General features: G+C 46.7%; 3 protein-coding genes across 3 annotated transcripts; all 3 read right to left on the bottom strand.

The window, feature by feature from the left end:
• Window positions 1-918: 918 nt before the first annotated feature.
• Window positions 919-2,689, bottom strand: LOC135163464 (uncharacterized). Its single transcript, XM_064122916.1, has 3 exons — window positions 2,299-2,689; window positions 1,555-1,836; window positions 919-1,377 (listed from the first exon to the last, which is right to left on the bottom strand). Exons 1-3 carry the CDS (start codon window positions 2,413-2,415, stop codon window positions 1,201-1,203), a joined length of 576 nt encoding a protein of 191 aa, XP_063978986.1. The 5' UTR covers window positions 2,416-2,689; the 3' UTR covers window positions 919-1,200.
• A 21-nt stretch (window positions 2,690-2,710) lies between these two features.
• LOC135168937 (uncharacterized) lies at window positions 2,711-8,368 on the bottom strand. The gene is made up of 2 exons (XM_064133578.1): window positions 6,871-8,368; window positions 2,711-6,804 (listed from the first exon to the last, which is right to left on the bottom strand). The coding sequence occupies exons 1-2, from the start codon at window positions 8,366-8,368 to the stop codon at window positions 2,711-2,713; spliced, it is 5,592 nt and encodes a 1,863-aa protein (XP_063989648.1).
• A 155-nt stretch (window positions 8,369-8,523) lies between these two features.
• On the bottom strand, window positions 8,524-13,121 carry LOC135170863 (uncharacterized). The gene is made up of 2 exons (XM_064137037.1): window positions 10,302-13,121; window positions 8,524-10,221 (listed from the first exon to the last, which is right to left on the bottom strand). The coding sequence occupies exons 1-2, from the start codon at window positions 10,666-10,668 to the stop codon at window positions 9,989-9,991; spliced, it is 600 nt and encodes a 199-aa protein (XP_063993107.1). The 5' UTR covers window positions 10,669-13,121; the 3' UTR covers window positions 8,524-9,988.
• Window positions 13,122-21,675: the final 8,554 nt, after the last annotated feature.

Here is a 21,675-nt window from a genome sequence, read left to right as displayed (position 1 = left end):
GCGAGGCATCGGCTTTCAGCCTAGCCTGGCGGGCCCGGCGCTTCTCCGCACCCGTCCTACCCCTTCTCTTCCTCCCCTGGATAGGGTCAGCGACAGCGGGCCCACCACTGGTGGGCCCCTCTGAGGCTGGCTCCTCCACAACTTCCATTTGGATCAGCGCTTGTTCCCCTTCCGGGGCCCTAGTGCTGATCGTGCTCTCCTCCGACCTACAAGCCTCTGCCGTTCCCTCAGAGAGGGCACCGTCATCGGCGTTAAAATTTTTATTATTAGTTGGGTCCATGTTATTCCCACGAGTAACCAGGAAAAGAAGGTCCACCCCCGCAGAGCCTGGATGCGGAGGTAAGGCATGCATACAATGGGGTGCTGCCTGGTTCCCCAAGGGTATCGTTTGCGACACTGTTCCCCAGTGTCATTCAGCCCTCGGCACGATAACTTCCACCTTAGCTTGGGGAGTCTGGTCCGCGGCGATGCCTTGGGTCTTCCTGACGGGTTTTAACTTCCGTAGGTCGACGTTATAGCTGTCGCTGGCCGGGTACTGAAGTGTGCCCCAGGATCCTGGAGTCAGGTGCTGTTGTTCAGCCTCCTTTCTCCGTTCCCGCGGTGCCACTCTTTCTCCGGCCGTCCCCCTATCCGCCACCTGGGGACGCGCTCAGTTGGTGACTCATACCGTCCCCTTCGTCTCGTTTATAGAGCACGTCCGGGGCTGAGAGGGAAGGGATAATGCAAAAAGAACAAAGGAATACAAAAATTTATTTTAAACATTTGTTTTTATTAAAAAAACTTAAAGCTAAAATACATTTGTTTTTGTTCTTATTAATAGTCTTAAATCTAAAATAGTGTCTAGTCTCAATATTATCACTTAAACTAAGGCTAGTAATAAAGGCTATAGACAAAAAACAAGGGAAAAGGAAAATTTTTTTTTTATCTAATAAAACTTAAAACTAAAATACAAATTTTTTAAAAATATTCAAATTGAATTAAAAATTTTTTTTTTTGTTCTTCTTAAGTCTCTGTTCTAATTTAAAACTAAAGGAAATAAATAAACAAGAAAAAATTGATTTAAAAATTTCATTTTATTTGTAAAAAACTTAAAATGGAAAATACAGATTTTTTTATTTATTTTTTCAATTTAAAATTAAATGGGAAAGGGGGTGAGGCAGTAGCCTCAGTCCCACTGCTCCAGGTCCCAATTCTCCTGGGTCAGGTCGGGCTGGGCGGGCTCGTCCCCGAAGAGGACCCTGAGACTCCAGGCATCCTCCACGTCGTATAAGGCAAGCGTCTGCTCGCCCTCGGCCTCCAGGCCACGCGCCTCAGAGCGCGGACCCACCGCGCTCTCGGGGTGTCCGGGCCGACACCTCCCTCCCAACAAGCTCCGGCCTGTAAAAAAAAAAGAAAAACTACATTAGTATTATATATATCTATGGTTATAGGGAAATGAGGAACAAAGGGGGTATTTCAAGAGAGGACTGGAGGAAAAGTGGTGTCAGGAATGGAATAAAGGGGATAGAGGGGATAAAGGGGTTAGAGAAAGAGAGACAGAGAGCCAAAACTTACCATGTAAGCCTCGTCCTCGGCATCCGCCAGCCATTTGGAGGCCCTGGCGTGCAAATCCTGGATGGCGAAAATATTTTCGCCATCCAGGATTTGCGAAGGATTGGCGAAAATATTTTCCTGGATGGCGAAAATATTTTCGCCAATCCTTCGCCTGGATCCTCCTTCCTTTTCCTGGATGGCGAAAATATTTTCGCCATCTAGGGATTCACCCTCCTCGTCCTCCCACCGCAGCCACGCATTGGCCGCCCTGAGGTAGGCGCGCTCCCTCCTGGTTGCCTGTATCTGTAAAATAAAAACAATGAATTAAAAACAAAAACATTAAAATGAATTTAAAAAACTAAAACAACCAAAATGAATTTAAAAACTAAAACAACAAAAACCTGAAACAACATGTTTGGGGATTTACTGACTTTAGGGTGGATGTGGGAGGAATTTGTATGAAATGATTCACTGGATGGAAGATGAATAGGGTGGAAAACAGTCTATTAAAGATTGAGGGTTTATGTAAAAGTTTATTGGGGCCACGTGCCGCCAAAGTCGTTTTCTTTACACTGATTTACACAATAACCCGGTGATGTACAATTTATAGTTCGATAGGTTTAAATCACAAATTAATAACACTGTTGATTAACTTTATAAACTGGGCTAATAATGCCGTTTATATCTAACGGAGATGTACTCGTCGGTGTACTCGGTGATGTACTTGACTACAAAGGGAGATTTTCTGGGGTTGATAAACGTTACCGCGCTCGCTGAGGATCTACGATGAACTGGGCGAGTTTCGGTACTTCCGGGGTCAGCTCGGGGCCTAGTGACCCGAGGTGTCGCTGTCGACCTTTTGGCCTGACCGGGGGCCTTCATTGCTATTTGGGCGCTAAAATGTCTACGTTTCAAACATCCCGGGGGCAATTCAACATCAGGAATGTTGAATTCTTCGTTGTCAGCTGATCCTCTGGAAGGTGTTGGATGTCCTCTGGTTGTAGTGCTGGGTGTTGTATCTGCTGTTGGACTGCTGGTTGCCTGAGGGAGGCGTAAATTCCCTCGAGCTGTGACTTCCTCTTGTTGATGATTGGTTGTTGTCTGTAAGGGGAGGGACAGGGTGAGAGACGTATCATTGTCAAGTAATTGAATAATTAATCAAAATGATACTTAGCTCTCAGTCCTGTGATTCCTGGAGATCCCCTTGTTGTTCCTCTGGAGGTTCTTCTGCTGGTGGTGGATCTGATGGTAGTAGACAGAGTTTGGCGATTGGTCTGTCAAATTCTGCGTAAGTTACCCTTATATTTTGAGGGTCTGGTGATCCGTCTACGTGTCTTGCCACTTGGGATCTTGCTGTTCTCACTGTGACGACCCTGGTGAGTCCATCTGCTCCTGGTCGTGTTGCGATGACTCTGGCGATTGGCCATGTTGCTGGTGGATATTCATCCATCATCAGGACCATGTCGCCGACCTTGATGTTGTCCTGTTGATTTTTCCATTTGTAGATTGCTTGGTATCTCTGCAAGCACTCTTTAGACCATCTGGACCAGAATTGTTGGGTGATCTGGGTGACGAGGTTCCATCTCTGTAGCTTGCTGCTAGGTTTCTGGAGAAGAGATGGTTCTGGTACTAGTTGAAGGGGCTCTCCTACCAGGAAGTGTCCTGGAGTGAGCACTTGGAGATCTTCTGGATCATCTGACATGGGACAGATTGGTCTGGAGTTGAGACAGGCTTCTATCTGGATGATCACGCTGTTGAGCTCTTCGTATGTGAGTGTAGATGGTCCTAGTATCCTCTTCAGGTGATACTTCACGGATTTAACAGCTGCCTCCCATTTACCACCAAAGTGTGGTGCTCTTGGCGGGATGAACTTCCACTGAGTTCCATGGGTTGCGAGGACAGCCTGAACTTGTTGGTTCTCTCTTGAATCCTGGTGATAAAGTTGCTCTAGGACCTCTGCTGCTCCTGTGAAGGTGGTGGCATTGTCACTATACATGACTGCTGGAATGCCACGTCTTCCCGTGAACCTTTTGTAGGCGCCGATGAAAGCCTCTGTTGTTTGCCTGTTGACTAGTTCTAGGTGAACTGCTGACGTGGTGAAGCACACAAATACTGCTATATGCACTGTTCCTGGTTGTGAATTTGTTGGCCTCCACTTCAGGATGGGGAATGGACCTGCATAATCCACTCCTGTGTGGAGAAATGCCCTGGCTGGTGAAATCCTTGTTGACGGCAGTTGACCCATCTGCTGTTGAGCTTGTCTTCCTCGATGACGGGTGCAGATGTCGCAACGTAAGATGTGTGCTCTGACGGTGCCTCTGCCTCCTACGATCCAGTATTTTTGTCTCGTATAGGCTAAAGTCAGTTGGGTACCTCCATGTTGGGTTCTCTGGTGAGCTTCGGCAATGACCAATGTGGTGAACCTTGACTGTCTGGGCAGGATTATGGGATGTATTTCGTCTGGACTGAGTTGAGCGTTCTTCAGACGACCTCCTAGTCTCATGATGACTTGATCATCTAGCGTTGGTGTTAGCTTAGCTAGCTGATGACTTCTTGGTAACTGATGATCTCTCTGCAAAAGTCTAATAGCTGATTCAAAATATTGTGCTTGTGTTACCTTAACCCAGAATGTTCTTGCTTCATTTAGTTCTCTAGTTGTCAGGACAGGTCCCGGGGGCGTTGGGCGCCGGCTGAATCTGTCGATCGCTCTGTTGATAGTTGCTGTTACTGCTAATAGTTTGGCCATTGTGCTGTATCTGTTGAGGAGTTCTGCTACTTTGCTGATTTTCATCCTTGCGGGATGTGCTGGTACTGGTTTAGCTTCCTTGGCCACCTTTGGAGTATCCATTTTGGATACGTCTATGGTTGATTGAGGCCAGTCTTCTGGATCCTGATTAATCCAGCTTGGTGCTGACCACCAGAGTGGATGATCTACTAACTCGTTTGGTGAGATTCCTCTTGAGGCACAGTCGGCTGGGTTTTCTTTGCCACTGACGTGTCTCCATATGGCCTTTGGTAGCGTTTCTTGTATTTTGATGACCCTGTTATGGACGAAATCCTTCCATCTTGAGGCTGGGCTTCTGATCCAGGCTAGTGTGACTGATGAGTCTGACCAGAGATAAGTTTCCATCTGATTCCGGTCTAGTTGAAGCATCTCGTATGTTGAATCCACTAGCTGGGTTAAGAGTAGAGCTGCTGTGAGCTCTAGCCGAGGTATGGTCATCCTTTTGATTGGTGCGACCTTGGTTTTCGCACACACTAAAGTTGTTGATGGATTCTCGTTGCTTGATCTCGTTCTAAGGTAGACCACTGCACTCATGGCTACCGTTGATGCATCTGCAAATCCGTGTATTTGGATGTTGGCAGTCTTCGATGATAACTGTATCCATCTAGGTACGGTGACTCTGTCTAGGTTGGTGAGATCTTCTCGGAATGTCCTCCAACGTTCCTTATACTCCTCTGGAAGAGGATCATCCCAGTTGGCTTTGAGCTTCCATAGCTCCTGCAGGAGAACTTTCCCTTGTACTACCACTGGGGCGATGAATCCCAATGGATCGAAGATCTGAGCTATCTCCGATGACACTGTTCTTTTTGTGATGGTAGCTGCGTTGAATCTCCTCGATTTGTACCTGAATGTGTCGGTTGCCTGGTGCCAACACAACCCAAGTACCTTTGTCACTGATTCCTCAAACTGAATCAGGCTGCTATCTGTTGTTAGGCCTAGTTGATGAAGAGCTTCTGGGCAATTACTGCTCCACTTTTGTAGATCGAAACCGCCTGCTTTGCATAGTTCTTGAAGCTGCACTGCTATTTCCTTGAGGCCTTCTTCTGAGTCGGACCCTCCGTATATGTCGTCGACGTAACGACCTCTCGTGATCGCTTCGACTGCTGCTGGGAAACGGTGTCCTTCATCGTCTGCTAATTGTTGGAGCACTCTGAGTGATAACCAGGGCGAACAATTGAGACCGTAGGTCACTGTGGTTAACTGGAACGTAATCTCCTGTTGATCGTCATCGATCCACAGTATCCTTTGAAGATCCCAGTCGTCCTGATGTACTTTGATCTGTCTAAACATCTTGACGATGTCCGTCCCAAAGACGAGCTTATGTCTTCTCATCCGGGTTAAGACGTTCATCGCGTTGATCTGTAATTTAACACCAGGATATAAAATGTCGTTAAGTGACATACCTGATGAGCTGGCGCTGGAGCCGTTGAATACAACTCTCAGCTTTGTTGTGATGGCGTCTTCTCTTAAAACTCCATGATGCGGTAGATAGTAGGCTGTTGATGATTCTGGAAGTTCTGACGCTCTTGTCATATGTCCCAATTCCTCGTACTCCCTGATGAATTCCTTGTAGAGTTGGGCATATGCTTGATCCTTGTTGATCCTGCTGATAACTGATTTTAATTGACGTGAGACCTTGTTTTTTGAATCGCCGAGCGCTGCTGATGACGTCCTCAATGGAAGTCTCACTATGTAGCGTCCGGTTTCGTCTCTGCGGTGGGTTTCTTGAAAGTGCTTCTCGCACTCGAGTTCCTCTATTGACAGCTCTGATTGTTGATGTTGAATTGGCAATTCTTCCTGGACCCAAAATTTCTGGAGAAGCTCTAGTAGTTGTTCGTTTGATGATTCCCGTACTGCAGATAAAGAAATCTTCGTTGAACAACTTGTGCATTTGACTGGTCCTGATAGTATCCACCCAAATGCTGTGCGTTGGCCAACTACTGCTGTTCGTCTAGACTTGATGATTTGACTCTCGATGATCCGCCCATAATAATCTGCTCCTATGATGATGTCGATCGGTCCAGGTCTGAGATATTGAGGATCGGCTAGTTGAAGATTCTCTAGTGAGCCGATGTCTGCTAATGTACATGAGAATGATGGCAGTGTAGTCGTCAGTTTCTTCAATACGTGGGCGCTGATTGTGATGTGCCTCTGCCCCTGAGTTGATTGAAGAATGACAGTCACTACGCCCTTGGTGATGCCTGAATTTATTCCGCCAATTCCTACTAATTCTGTTGATGATGGCCTTCTCTTGAGTTGCAGTTGCTGTGCTAATTGATCGGTGATGAAGGATAGCTCTGATCCTTGATCAATTAGCGCTCTTGCCTTCACCATGAATCCTCTAGGTGAATGCGCTCTGAGTCTAGCGGTGGCGAGTAATACCGCTTGCTGATCTTCTTCTGGCTGATGTACTGCGTGGATTTCTGTTGACCTCTCATTGATCCTCGGAGTGCTGATTTCTGATGATGCTGATGATGTACTGAGTCCTGTGAATGTAGAGGACCAATGAGGGAGTGAATGATTCTATTTATTGTATTAAATCATTCACTCACTGGTTGAGGTGCCTGGCTTTGGATGCTCATCATTTCTCTCCTTTGATTTGAGTCCAGTTCCGACCGCTGGCGTTGTTGTCCATGAACTGCCGTTGTGGATGAGCGTGTGGTGATCCCTGTTGCACTCATGGCACGTCTTTGTAGATTTACACTTCGGCTTGCGATGAGGACCCAAGCACCTGAAGCATAATTCCTTGTGCACAACGAACTCATTCCTCTTCACTGGGATGAGCGTCTTAAATAGTGGACACAGTGCTATAAAGTGCCTGCCCTTGCAATATGCACAGTTCGTTTTGGGGAGTAGCTTCTCCGTTGAGTGGCTCTCTGGCTGCTGCGTTGTCATGTATCCACTCTTGATTTTCTTGGTTGCCGGACCGCTCTCTTGATGGTCCTTGAGGCTAGCCCCTGCGTTGAGTGCTCTCCCATAAGCCTCAAGGAAGTCCACAAATTCTTGCAGACTAGGGAAGTCCTTGGATGTTCCCAGCTTCACCTCCCACTGCTTAAGAGTATCCACATCTAGGGATCTTCTTAGTATGTGGGCGAAGAACTGCTCAGTGATGTTCTCGGCGTCTGATCCTGGAACATCCTTCAGCTGGTCGAGGGTTTCGACCACTGTTGAGGCTCTGGATCCGAGGCTTTCTGCAGTGGCCTTGCTGATGTGCTGCAAGTCTAACACTTTATTAAACAATGTCTGAGCCACTAACCTTGGATCCTCATATCTCCTGACTAATTTTTGCCACGCCTTTTCGTAGCTTGCTGGTTGAGTACTGAAGGTAGCGAGAAGCTCGGCTGGCAGTCCTTTCAAAAATGTTTTTAGCCACATGAGCTTCTTGACTGGGGGAATGCTCTCGTCGCTTCCTACCATCGTCAGGAAGGACTCGCTGAATTCCCTCCACTCTTCTATCTTCCCGTCAAAGGGCTTAATTTTGAGCGTCCCCAGTTGATGGGCGTACGTCGCGTCCTGCGATCTAGCTGCATCCCGAACGTTGATAATCTGGCCTCTGATCTGGCCCATTAATGTTAAGCAGCCTCGTTTGTAGTGGGATGCTTCATCGTATTCTTTGCCCTCATGGTACTCATGCTCTGCCGGCAATGAATCTATCAGCTGGTCGTTGATTTTATTGAGCTCTGCCCACTCAGAACCAATAATATCACGTTGGCTCTCCAACTCCTCAATGGTGTATGGAGCCTGCATCTCGTGTACCCGGGATAGTTCCTGGTTCACTTCTCTGATGATGTGAGCCTTTGCTTTCAGCATCCTTAATTTGCTGCGTTGAGCTGCGGTGATTTCCTGGTCCAAGGCTCCGATGGTCGATTTTCTAGTTTTAATTGCTCCTATGGGTTTGAGCATGTCTGTCATTGGAGCTTCCACATGGAGAGAGTCATGTGGTCCTGCCAATTTGATTTCCTCCGTCGCATCTGCCCATGAGCACGACTCCTGTTGAGTCTCCCTTGATGAGATGGTTGGGATGTCAGTGGGTTCGTGGATGTCGCTCATGATGCAGCTCTTCCTTATCGATCCGTTGATAAATGTTTTTCTGTTACCGACCGTTGACAATCTGGCGTCGGTTCGTTATCGACGGCGCTACGATCGCCACCTGTTGCTAGAGCTGTGCGGCCCAAGTAGTGGGTCTCCGCGAAGACACTCGAAATCTACCGACTAAGTCCGAACACTTGAAGAATTTTGTGTTGATTCGACTGACCTTGTCCTTTGTTGTAAGGTAAACAAAGTATCTCGATGGTTAATCCCTCGTTGATTGTCCTGCGTTGGAATCCTTGCTGACACTCGTGTGAACCTCGAATATTCTGGAATCCCACGGCGTCCGAATTTTCACACGCGCACTTCACTCAAATTTCACACCCACGATCCGGCTCGAAGGACCAATGTTTGGGGATTTACTGACTTTAGGGTGGATGTGGGAGGAATTTGTATGAAATGATTCACTGGATGGAAGATGAATAGGGTGGAAAACAGTCTATTAAAAATTGAGGGTTTATATAAAAGTTTATTGGGGCCACGTGCCACCAAAGTCGTTTTCTTTACACTGATTTACACAATAACCCGGTGATGTACAATTTATAGTTCGATAGGTTTAAATCACAAATTAATAACACTGTTGATTAACTTTATAAACTGGGCTAATAATGCCGTTTATATCTAACGGAGATGTACTCGTCGGTGTACTCGGTGATGTACTTGACTACAAAGGGAGATTTTCTGGGGTTGATAAACGTTACCGCGCTCGCTGAGGATCTACGATGAACTGGGCGAGTTTCGGTACTTCCGGGGTCAGCTCGGGGCCTAGTGACCCGAGGTGTCGCTGTCGACCTTTTGGCCTGACCGGGGGCCTCCATTGCTATTTGGGCGCTAAAATGTCTACGTTTCAAACACAACAAAAGAAATACGCGAATTTGAAAAAACGCGAAACGTACACCCCGCAACGAGAATATATTGAAAAATATAAAAAAAAAATCCCACAAAAAAAACACCAAAATGAACCAAAAAACCGAAATGAACGCGAAAACTGAAAATTAAAAAAACCGCGAGAAAACGCCCCACCAAAAACCGCGAAACACCACGAAAAACATGCAAAAAATAAGGAAAAAAAACTTACCACCAAACCAAAGTGCTGCTGGCACGCTCCTGCACATGTCCCTTTCACCATTTTTAATTTTTAATAAAAAACGAAAAAGACAAAAAACACTAAAACTTGAAGAACACTGGAGTCCTCCGGATGACGATGGTGAAAGAGGGCGAGTGATGGAACCTCACGGTTTGTATAACTTATGCCCCAATATTCGCCCTCAACCCTCTAACCCGTAAGTTAGAGGGAGATAAGGGTAAGGATATATGTAGGAAAGACGAGGAAAAAGTCAAAATTGTTCTCTAAACCCTCTAAACAACGAGAAAGAAAGAGACAATAAACGAAAGGATACAGCACGCCGGCGAGAGAAATTTCTCCTAGCTTCTACGAGAAGAAAAGGGCTGGGGACAGGAGAGGGAATATTGGGTCTTGCCTAGCAATAGAAAAAAAAGTCAAGACTCACCGTTAATGCAATAAAATTTATGACCTTTATTTCAGCTATCCAAAAAAATACAAAAATGTTTAATAAATTTTTAAGCCGAACGGTTACTGGATGATAATGGGGTAAAATCAAGACTCTGGAGGGCCAATCCTTCATCATCATCATCATCGCTTTGATCCAATTGCATCGCAATTTGATCAAGCTCTTTTTGACGCTGCGTTGGAGTGCATCGCGCTTCGTAATCGCCCTCGCGATTCCTTTGTTCTAGATTCGCGCCCAACGCGACTAGAACGGCCTCGATTTCCTCGATAGTTTTTCGCGGTTCTGAAACAAAAAAATAATACAAGATTAGCTTAAGTCAATCTAATCTAAAAATTCCTATGATTGATAGATTAAATATTTACTTGTAGGGGTTGAGGCCGCGAAATTCAATGGGCCATGCTGAGCATCTTCACCCTCGCGTTCCAGGATTAAATTGATAACTGATGGAGTGCTGGGAATAATCTCGATCGATGAATCCAATTCCATCATGATCTCAGGGATAATATCCTTCGATGTGTGGTCCTTGGATCGATTTTTTTCTGATTCGCGAGCTCTAAATTGTCTTTGTTTTTCGTTAGCTAGTTCGCGACGTTTTTCGCGAGCGATAAAGTCGGCCTTCTTTTTTTCCGCGAGTTTTAAACGTTTTTCGCGAGCCTGTAATTTTTTCAGATCCTTTTTCTTATCAATATAGTTCAATTGATTGAACACATCAAGATCTTGTTCTAGCATATTAATCCACAATTTTTTTCCTCTGTGCTCACTTGCACGATTTCACTTGTTTTTTTATTATTGACTTTCAGTATTTTAGAGTCACTTTGAGTGCTACCGGGTGATTTATGGCCCAATCGTCTGGTTGAGTTTTTCTTCTTCTTTTCAACCGTTTGAAGATCAGAGTCAATATTTATGACAGGACCTGTCTTGGAAATCTCATGTCGTTGGAGTTTCACTTTTTTGACTATTTTTTCAATTGATTTTTTCTCATCACTGTTATATTTCACTACACGATCACTAATTATCTTAATTCCATTTTTATTCGCGTTGTTTCCACAATATTTAAATTTTTTAGTTTTAAAAGTTCCAGACTGATAACCTGATTAATAACTAGGTTTTGGAGATGAGTCCACTTTACTTGATGTAATTTTCACGTAAAAAACGCAAATGCAGTGAAATGATCTCACTGGGCTCCTTGATGCATCCCTAGTTTAGAGGAGGGGCTAAGTTTTCCACAATTTTTTGAAAATTCGACCTTGGTGGGGGGTGCTTTGAATACCTGATGAGGAAGGATTCTCGAGTTTTCCTTTTTTTCGCCCCCCCACTTGTTTTGCATTTGTTGGCTATTGAAAGGAAAGGTCAATGATTGGTCCATTTCCCTTCTTGTAGACCAATGTCTCCTCCCCCGCATGGAGATAATATTCTTCCTCACACATCCTAAAAAAGTGGTACCAATAGAGTTTTTCCCCCACGTCTGCTTTGCATAATCTTGTGTGTTCTATGCAGTCGAAAAAACCATTTGACTTCGACATTTTATATAATAAAACATCACTATTGTGCACACTTGCTTTAGTAACCACAGCCAAAGTTTTTGCATTTTTCGCATATTTCCTTTCATTTAATAAATTCGCGATTGCAATGCTTCGCAGTGATGGAGGATTATATCACATTTGAAAATTTGATTCGATTTCTCTATTAGATTCTGCAGGTTCTTCATTGTAACATACTTTAAATGTCGTACACATGTCTATGCTCTCATCTTGAGAGTGTAATTTATCCCTGCGATATCTGATATGGATTTTATTCCATGTCTCACCAAGGAATTTATATTTACATACGCAAGAAGGATCAACAAGGAAATCTTTCACTTCACATTCCAATCCTGACCCTATCGCGATTTTCCGTGCTTTTGCTGGAATGAACATGTCATCACTATCTTCACTGTCTGGGTAAGCATCACCTGTATATTTATCAACACATACGCGTACTCTTTTCTGACGAAATTGAGGCTTTTGTCGTCCCTTATACGACTTGCGATCGGCGAGATATTTTTTAAGGGACTCTAAAGCATAACTTTCAAAGTGTTTAGACATTTTGACTATTGCAATGCCTTTTAACGAATGACAACAAACGCGTCACTCGATTCAACAAACAAAATCGGTATAGGAAGGCTGCATGGTAAGAGTGGGGGTACCGCGCAACATACAAAAACCGCGAAAGTGGGTCGCATGTGTGACGCCGCCGCCGCAAAACTCCCTGCGGTGGGGGATAATGTTTGACGGTTATAGGTCAATCATGTGCTTAGTGGGGATTCTGTCCCCTCCACTCTCATACGTTGCGCTATAAATCGCGGGTGCTCGCGGTGGATTTTATTCAGTCGTCCCGATTTCATCCATTCATTTTTTCAACATGGAAAGTACCAAACAAAAGGGATTCAGTGATGCTGAACAGCATGTGGTATTGTCTCAAGTTATATCTTTGAATAGATCAGAGACAAAACAAATTCGTGTCGGCTTAAAAGTTACGTGTTTCGGTCAATTCGTCCCGGTTGTGCAATTTATGGGCGTACGCCAAAAACGCGCCATATTGTCAATGACACGAGAAGAATGGAACCTTTTTTTCAACGATTTGGATGCCGTAACCGACTACTTTGACCCTGAGAAGTTTCCCCCAAAGATCAACCAAAATGTACCACAATGTAGTTTTGAAAATCCCTGCGTGACCTTTGTTGGCAATGATGATGCAAATCAGACTCCCATAATGACGATGGGGCAAAGCATCATTACATTGAAAAACAAGGCTGCATGGATTAATCAGTGGCTGGATTTCTTGGAGACATTTCCTCTCAAGGAATATAAGGAATCGCTTGTACGATCAATTACAGGCATTGCTATGAATTATATGGAATACACTCAGCCCCCGACGTGCTCTATAAACGAGACGAAGGGGACGGTCTGAGTCACCACCTGAGCGCGTCCCCAGGTGGCGGATAGGGGAACGGCCGGAGAAAGAGTGGCACCTCGGGAACGGAGACAGGAGGCTGAATAACAGCACCTGACTCCAGGATCCTGGGGCACACTTCGGAACCCGGCCAGCGACAGCTATAACGTCGACCTACGGAAGTAAAAACCCGTCAGGAAGACCCAAGGCATCGCCGCGGACCAGACTCCCCAAGCTAAGGTGGAAGTGATCGTGCCGAGGGCTGAATGACACTGGGGAACAGTGTCGTAAACGATACCCTTGGGGAACCTGGCAGCACCCCATTGTATGCATGCTTTACCCCCGTATCCAGGCTCTGCGGGAGTGGACCGTTGTTTCCTGGACACTCGTGGGAATCATATGAACCCATCTACTAATATTAAAAATTTTAACGCCGATGACGGTGCCCTCTCTGAGGGAACGACAGAGGCATACAGGTCAGAGGAGAAGATGATCTGCGCTAGGGCCCCGGAGGGGGAACAAGCGCAGATTCGGATGGAAGTTGAGGGGGAGCCAGCCTCTGAGGGTCCTACCAGTGGTGGGCCCGCTGTCGCTGACCCTACCCAGGGGAAGAGGAGGAAGGGTAGGACGGGTGCGGAGAAGCGCCGGGCCCACCAGGCTAGGCTGAAAGCCGAGGCCTTGCAGGATCAGCAATCTCCGCAGACAGCGACCGCATCGGGGGATAAGGAGGAGCAGGGGACAGGGCCCATGAGGCCCAGGTCCTCGGGATCCACTCCCCCCGATGTGGCCATGCCCAAAAAGAAGGTGCGGGCTTTGGAAGGACTAGGGGCAACCTCCTTCAAACAGGCGGCGAAGGGTGGCGGCAGGGTGGCCATAGTGCCAACTGGCCATCCTGAGCTGTCCCTGACGAGGGAGCAGGCCTACCTGGTTCAGGAGGCGCTAGTGGCAGCACTGTTCGGGACTGACCTAGACGGTCAGCTCCCGAGTTTTGACGGCCACTGGTTTGACGATGGCGTGCTGTGGGTGGCATGCACGGACAGTCAGTCGAGAGAATGGCTGAAGACCGTGGTGCCCACCCTGGTACCCTGGGAAGGGGCCTTCCTTATTTTGGTGGATAAGGAAGCGCTCCAAAAGCTGATCATGGTTACGGCCTTTCTCCCGGGAAAAGCCGTGGGAGCGGCTATGGCCCTTGAGAGGCTGAGGATGCAGAACAGGGCCCTCACCACAGGTAAGTGGAGGGTCTGGGACTGCCGGAGCGGGGAGGTGGGGCTCAACCTGGTGTTGGGTGTGGACCCCAAGTCCCTAGAGGCCCTGAAGGGTATGGGGATGGCCCCTTTCTACTGCCTCGGCCGGGCTCGTTTTTATGAGACCCAGCGGAGAGCGGCGGGGGGAAAGGCGCCCCAGGCCCAGCCAGGCCCAGTAGACGCGATCGCTGACCAAGGGGGGTCAGGGACCGGGGGGGATGGGGAAGGGCGGGAGGGAGCGCCAAAGGGTCCAGGTGGCCCGGAGAGTGCCCCAGTAACTGCCGGGGAAGGCGCCCGCGAGGGTGGGGAAAAGGAGAGCGAGGAAGGCTCCCTCTTACAGAGGGACCCCCTTGCCCCTGCACGGCCTCCGCTGAGCGGACGCACCAAGGGCCGGAGAGGAAGGCCGTCTCTGGTGAGAGGGGGCGCGGCGGAAGCTGGGAGGGGGTCTCAAGGGACCTTCAACTGGGCCCTGCCGGGCTCATCCCACTCAGGGCAGGTAAGGGGGCCAACAGGCGACCCTGCCTAACGGCCAACCAATGGCCAGGCGGACGAGGGGTGAAGGAGCAGAGGGCAAGATGCAGGGAGACGGTTTAGGCTCACTGTTAGTCCACTGCTCCCAGATTAACTTGCAGCACTCAGCAGGGCAGTCGCAGCCTTGCAGTAGAGCACACAGACATATGCCTTATGCAAGAGCCCTGGCAACACGGAGGCGAGGTGGAGCTATTCTATGCTCGGGGCGACCTGGGCCCCAGGGCCTGCATTGCTGTCAAAAGAGCGTGCGGAGCTAGGGGAATGGCCAACTACTGCCACAGACTTGGTGGCGGTTGTCGTGAGACTTCGGGGGGAGGCCGGTGCGGAGGATATTGGGTTCTGCTCGGCTTACTTCCCACATGACTGACCGATACCACCACCCACCAAAGAACTGCGTGATTTGGTGAATCACTGTAGATCCAAAAAGCTGCCACTCATCATAGGGTGTGACGCAAACGCGCAGAACGTGGTGTGGGGCAGTGAAAGATGTAATGCTCTCCTGAAATTTATGGCAGACGAGGACCTGGAGATCCTAAATAGGGGCTCGAGGCCCACGTTTGTCACCTCTCGCTGTCAATGTATCATTGACGTAACCATGTGCACCCGCCGGCTGGCGGGGCGATGCAGGAACTGGAGGGTGGACCGGGAGGACACACTCTCCGACCATCGACGCATCAAATTTAGAATTAAGGGCTATGCCAAACCGCAGCAGGACCGCTTGCGCAGAAACCTAAGGGCCACGGACTGGGACTCCTTTGAGAGGAACTTAGTGGAAAGGCTCGGGGTAGGACGCGTAAGGCCCTGCAGGGAGGACAGGTTGGAGGACGAGGTGGAAAGAATCCACGTTGCCCTAACCGAGTCCTTCGAGACGGCATGCCCGGCTAGACGATGCAGGCAAGGAAACAAAGTGCCTTGGTGGAGTCGTGAGTTGGACAGGCTGAGAAGCCAGTCCAGGAGACTCGGGAACCGAGCGCACAAATCGAAGAGAGCCGAAGACTGGACTCTGTACAGAAATGTGCAGAGAGAGTACAAGAGGCTCATAAAACGATCAAAGGAGCTCACCTGGAGGACATACTGTGAGGAACTGGAGGCGCTTTCAGGCATCTCCAGGCTTCGCAGAGTCTTCTCGGGGGGCCCTGCACAAAGACTGGGTGGAATCACGCTGACAAGCGGAGAGACCATCACAGAACCGCGAGAGGTCGTTGAGCATCTGGTTCGCGCGCACTTTCCGGACTTTATTATAGAGCATCCTGGAGAGTGCCCGGAGATGGACTGGAAGCGAACAGGAAGCGGCGATGCTGACTGGGAGCTAGCCGCAAGAATAGTAACGCTGGACAGGCTGCAGTGGGCGGTGGACTCCTTCGAAATGTACAAGAGTCCGGGTCCGGATGGGATACATCCGGCCCTCTTGCGAAAAGGGGGGCCATTGCTCCTGCGCAGACTGATACCGGCATTCAGGGCCTGCCTAGCATTGGACTATGTGCCTGGCAGGTGGCGGGAAGTCAGGGTTGTCTTTATCCCCAAACCGGGTAAATGCAGCTACGACAAAGCGAAAGCCTACAGACCAATCAGCCTGAGCTCCTTCTTGCTGAAGGCGCTGGAGAGGCTGGTCGATAGGCACATTAAGGAGGGGGCACTGAGGACTAATCAGATATGCTCCTCACAACATGCTTACGAAGCTGGCAGATCAACTGAGACTGCGCTGCACCACTTGGTAGGCACAATAGAAAACGCAAAGGAAAAAGGGGAGGACACCCTTGGGCTACAGATGGCACTTTCGCAGAAATTTCTCCGTCAACCATGGGTGGGGGGGAACCCCGTCAGGAAATGACGCGGACTGGGCGCCGCCCCGCGGTCTAGTCTGGTATACGGACGGATCACGGGTGAGCGGACGGGCAGGAGCGGGGGTCTGGTCAGAGGGGCCCGCAATAGCGAGGACCATTGGGCTGGACTCGCACGCAACCGTGCTCCAGACTGAGCTGGCTGCCCTAAGGACCTGCGCCAGGATGATCCTGTAGAGAGGGGACAAGGGCAAAAAGATCTTCATCTACTCAGACAGCAGGCGCGCGCTGAGGGCAATACTCAGGGATGAGTGTTGCTCTAAGTTAGTGGGTGAATGCGTGGAGCTGATGGAGGAAATTGCCGTAAATAATCGGCTTGAGGTGGCTTGGATTCCGGGCCACGCTGGCATCAAAGGCAATGAGAAAGCCGATGAGCTAACAAAGAACGGTAGCAACAGGGCCTTTCGGGGAGAGGTGGAGCACGTAGGCGTGCACACCGACTTTGTGAAGGACCTGCTTAAGGAGCGTGGGGATAGGAGGATTGTGGAGAGATGGGACTCGGAGACGGGTGCCAGGCACACGAAATCCTTCCTAGAAAAACCCACTAGGAAGATCGCAGAGACTTTGTTGGGCCTAAACAGGGCTAAGCTCCGCGCTGTAGTGGGGCTTATCACTGGACACTGGCCCCTGGCCCCTGGCTCTGTTTTTATCAAGGATAGGCAAGGGGACTGACCCCCTATGCAAGAGATGCGGGTTTACGGAGGAAGATCCTCTTCACCGATGCACAACATGCAGCGGGCTCGATGAAGTCCGGTGGGATGTTTTTGGGTCTGCATGCACAGATATATGCGTCGACAGGGACGGGATCAAGGGGCTCTATGAGTTTGCTCGTAGGGCACAGATACTCGATACCAGCGACTAGACGGCTGCCTAAGGGCAGGGTGTAAAATGGCCGTGAGGCTGATTGCGCCTCTGGCTTGGACCGTCTAAGAATAATAAGTGAATAAGTGAATATATATATGGACTACAATAGAATGCCTGCCACGAAGGATCTTTATCATCGCATACGCGAAAATTTCGAGGAAATGTATCTCATGGGTCGCGATGATCTCCGTCGTACAATACCCCACGAAAATCTCGGAGATTTGTACCAATTATTTGGAGAATTATTCCATAATTGTTTTAATTATTTAGATAAATTCGCGGGAGGGGCTTACAGAATACCCTCAAATTGAAAAAAGCCATACACATATGATTTTATATAAATGATTTGTAAAATGTATCCTACGATTTTTTATGAAATATAAAAAAAAGATTAAATGTAGACCCTGTGTTTAATTATTTATGAAAAAAAAACCTTCAATATCTTTTCAGGTATCAAAAAAGATGGAAGGCAAAAACATTGTTGATTTTTAAATAAAAAAAAAACTTTTGAAACGAAAATGTACATAATCAAAGAAAGAGAGGAAAACATAGCCAAAAAAAAAAGGAGACATCGTTGAGAATTTTTCCAACAGTCTTCCATAGAAAAGGGAAAATTTATTACCCTAAAAACTTGTAAAAAAAAGCGTCCATCTAGTGCGCCATCCATGCCAGGACATTGCGCAATCCTCCATCTAAAAAAAAATAATGGGCAGTTTCCCTTAACACGTGAACGACATTCCATTGCATAACAATGGGATGGTTTTAAGTGTTTTGGGACCTGCTGGCATTCCATCACCACCCACCCACCACCCACTTCCTGTCGAACAATGACATTTTTTGGGGACCCTCACCCCAGGGGGCCCCAGAGCGGCGACGTCCTCCTCAAAGGACAATGGGGAAAACGTATTCGGCCACGTCTGGAAAAATGGGGGGAAGGGGGGCGATTCCTGGAATAAAGTCGCCAATCGTGCCCACTTACTACTGGGGAAGAGGCCAAGTTGGAGAAATCGGGGGTGCGAAGGGTAATTTTTAAGATTAGCAGTTAGTTGGAAATCGAGGAGTAGAGTAGTTAGACGGTAGAACATAGAAGTTTCGACGAAGTCCTCATATGAGGCATTAGACGTACAAGTTTAGATAATTATAGATTCTCGTAGAAGTTTAAACATTTGTATTTGTCGTGAGTGTTCTTATATCAGAAAAACTGTAAATATTTCTTAGAAATTAAAGGGTTAATTAAATAAAATTCTAGCTGTTCTATCTTTTTAAGTATCCCACATGCGTTTTTACGACAGCGTGGGAATCATTTTTTTTGGGTGCACCTAGAGGAAATCTGGCATCATATTCGGTTTCAGCCGTTCGAATAATCAAGGAAACTGATGCAACATGGTTTTCTTCGCGACCACAGCTCACGAAAAACTCAATCATAGAAGTTTATTTTCGGGTTCGATATGATGGCATATAACTTGAGTACACATTGTCGTAGGCCGATAAAACCGCGTGAAATAGCTTCATCTCATCGAACTACATGAGTGAAATGCGCGAAGTTTGCGTGGGAACGATTTGTCTTCGAGAAAACCTCGATTATACATATGCGTTTTTACGACATCGTGGGAACCACTTTTTTTTGCTGCACCTAGACGAAATCTGGCATCATATTCCGTTTCAGCACGTCGGACAACCAAGGAAACTGATGGAACATCGTTTTCTTCACGACCACAGCTCACGATAAAATCAATCATAGAAGATGATATTCGGGTTCGATATGATGGCATATAACTTGAGTACACATTGTCGTAGGCCGATAGAACTGCATGCAATAGCTTCGTCTCGTCGACCTACACGAGTGCAATCCGCGAAGTGTGCGTGAGAACGATTCGTCTTCGAGAAAACCTCGATTATACATATGCGTGTAGTATCAGGAAAATTTTAGAGGTATCATTATAGAAAATGGGAGCCTATCGAATATGGCGGACAGATGTCTACGGCGTTTAACATATTCTAATAAGATGTAGGATTGAGTTGTGAACCTAGTTTTATTATTTTATTGAAGTAGAGTCCACGCACTCTCACTAATGGTGCCTGGGCCATTAGCTGGCCCACTCTGCCACGTTTGGGGAATTTCCCATAGACGGAAAATGGCAAACAGTTCCCCATAACGGTGGTGGGGGAAGAGGCCAAGTTGGAGGAATCGGAAGTGCGAAGGGTAATTTTTAAGATTAGTAGTTAGTTGGAAATCGAGGAGTAGAGTAGTTAGACGGTAGAACATAGAAGTTTCGACAAAGTGCTCATATGAGGCATTAGATGTACAAGTTTGGATAATTATAGATTCTCGTAGAAGTTCAAACATTTGTATTTTTCGTAAGTGTTCTTATATCAGAAAGACTGTTAATATTTCTTAGAAATTAAAGTGTTAATTAAATAAAATTCTAGCTGTTTTATCTTTTTACAAGTATCCCACATGCGTTTTTACGACATCTTGGCAATGACTTCTTTTTGCCTGCACCTAGGCGAAATCTGGCAACATATTCGGTTTCAGCACGTCCAACAACCAAGGAAACTGATGCAACATGGTTTCCTTCGCAACCACAGCTCACGGAAAACTCAATCATAGAAGTTTATTTTCGGGTTCGATATGATGGCATATAACTTGAGTACACATTGTCGTAGACCGATGAAACCACGTTCAATAGCATCGTCTCGTCGAACTACACGAGTGCTATGCGCGAAGTTTGCATGGGAACAATTTGTCTTCGAGAAAAAGTCGATGATACATATGCGTTTTTACGACATCGTGGAAATGCCTTTTTTTGGCTGCACCTAGAGGAAATGTGGCATCATATTCGATTTCAGCACGTCGAATAACCAAGGAAAGTGATGCAACATGGCTGTCTTCGCGACCACAGCTCACGAAAATCTCAATCATAGAATTTGATTTTCGGGTCCGATATGATGGCATTGTAACGTCCTAGAGTTTTTCCATTTGAAAATGCACCAGTGAACCCGCCCTTTTCCCTTGACGTTCCAAAAACGGAACAAATCCTCTGAAGGGCGCCAGTTGTTTTTTGTCTCAACGGGAACAACAAACCGAAAAACCTAATCGAAGCGCATAACTCACTTCGACGAACTAAAAATTCTACCTAAAACGTCATAAACTTACACTAAAGGGTCATGGGAAAGGTGGTGATTGCTCACGCTGCTCAGGGTGTAGATTACGGAGAGAGGGGTGGTTCGGAGTATGCTGGTCACTGGGCTATTATTTCTATAAATTCAAATCCAACACATATTTAATATTTCTTTACGGATTTTTAGTTTTTATCTTCCGACAATAACAACCCTAAATACAATTTTCTAGAATATTCCAAATTTTAATAAGACCCAAATATAATCCCAATCATTTTCATGAGAGTGAGATAGATTTTACAAATTATTCGTCATTCTTTGATTTTAAGGAATGCAGCCTATCGTACGCAGAGAGAGAGAGACTCAAACGACTTTTATCCGTCTAATTTTATCCATTAAATTCATCTAAAACCAAATAGAACAAAAGAAAATATAATGATCCTAATATCGAGCTAAATACTATTAATTTGCCCGAAAATCACCTAAGGATCTATGTTTACAACTCATTTATGATCCGTACATCAAACAAATTTGAACTACAAATTTCGAGGCGTCGTGAACGCAATTAATAACAGAAAATCCTAGCGTAACATAATTTATGAAATAGACGGGCTCCGAGAGCATAAGCGAATACATAGCATCTAGAACGACCGACGCGGGACATACAATATACGGAGGCGCGACCTTGGTGAGCGAAAATACGCGGGAGATTCTCGCGAAGGCGCGTAACGTAGACCAAACTTAATTTCGTACGCGAAACGACGAATCGGTTGACACTTTCGGTAGCGAAGTGTTATGGCTATCGTTTCGTTTAATTTATTGAGATTTTGCTCTGTGCGGTAGAGACTAAACAACGCCAAAATCATGAATTTATGCCTTTTGCGTTTCACGCCTTTTTTTTGTTTGGGAATTATTAACCTTTCCCATGTCCTGCCAGGGTTATGTAATACTCGCGACCTTGGAGATATTATGGATATTTTGACAATTTGAGTTAAGAATTCACAGAAGAAAACTTTTGCGCTAGTCGCCTACCTATTTGGTTTTGCGTTTATCGCCCTCGCGAATTTTTGAGTTTCTGTGCCTTTGGCCTTTTGGTTTATTTCCATATTCCAAAAATAAGTTCAATTACGGATTACCCGTGTATTCCAAATTAAGTTGGAATTACCTGCAAATCGTTGCTGTTTGAAACGCGAATGTTTAGCGCC

Source organism: Diachasmimorpha longicaudata, chromosome 1 (genome assembly GCF_034640455.1).
Source record: "Diachasmimorpha longicaudata isolate KC_UGA_2023 chromosome 1, iyDiaLong2, whole genome shotgun sequence".
Taxonomy (NCBI): domain Eukaryota; kingdom Metazoa; phylum Arthropoda; class Insecta; order Hymenoptera; family Braconidae; genus Diachasmimorpha; species Diachasmimorpha longicaudata.
Note: the sequence above shows the minus strand (reverse complement) of the source record. Positions and strands in the feature narration are given on the sequence as shown.

What these genes read in the sequence shown, in the direction of transcription:
- LOC135168937 (XM_064133578.1), bottom strand. Translation starts at nt 8,368, where the DNA reads ATGAGCGACATCCACGAACCCACTGACATCCCAACCATCTCATCAAGG. An exon ending in AAAGCCAGGCACCTCAACCA is followed by an intron (nt 6,805 to 6,870) that starts GTGAGTGAATGA and finishes CTACATTCACAG; the next exon opens with GACTCAGTACATCATCAGCA.
- LOC135170863 (XM_064137037.1), bottom strand. Translation starts at nt 10,668, where the DNA reads ATGCTAGAACAAGATCTTGATGTGTTCAATCAATTGAACTATATTGAT. An exon ending in CGCGGCCTCAACCCCTACAA is followed by an intron (nt 10,222 to 10,301) that starts GTAAATATTTAA and finishes TTTTTGTTTCAG; the next exon opens with AACCGCGAAAAACTATCGAG.
- LOC135163464 (XM_064122916.1), bottom strand. Translation starts at nt 2,415, where the DNA reads ATGAAGGCCCCCGGTCAGGCCAAAAGGTCGACAGCGACACCTCGGGTC. An exon ending in GTAGATCCTCAGCGAGCGCG is followed by an intron (nt 1,837 to 2,298) that starts GTAACGTTTATC and finishes TTTATTTTACAG; the next exon opens with ATACAGGCAACCAGGAGGGA. An exon ending in CCGAGGACGAGGCTTACATG is followed by an intron (nt 1,378 to 1,554) that starts GTAAGTTTTGGC and finishes TTTTTTTTACAG; the next exon opens with GCCGGAGCTTGTTGGGAGGG.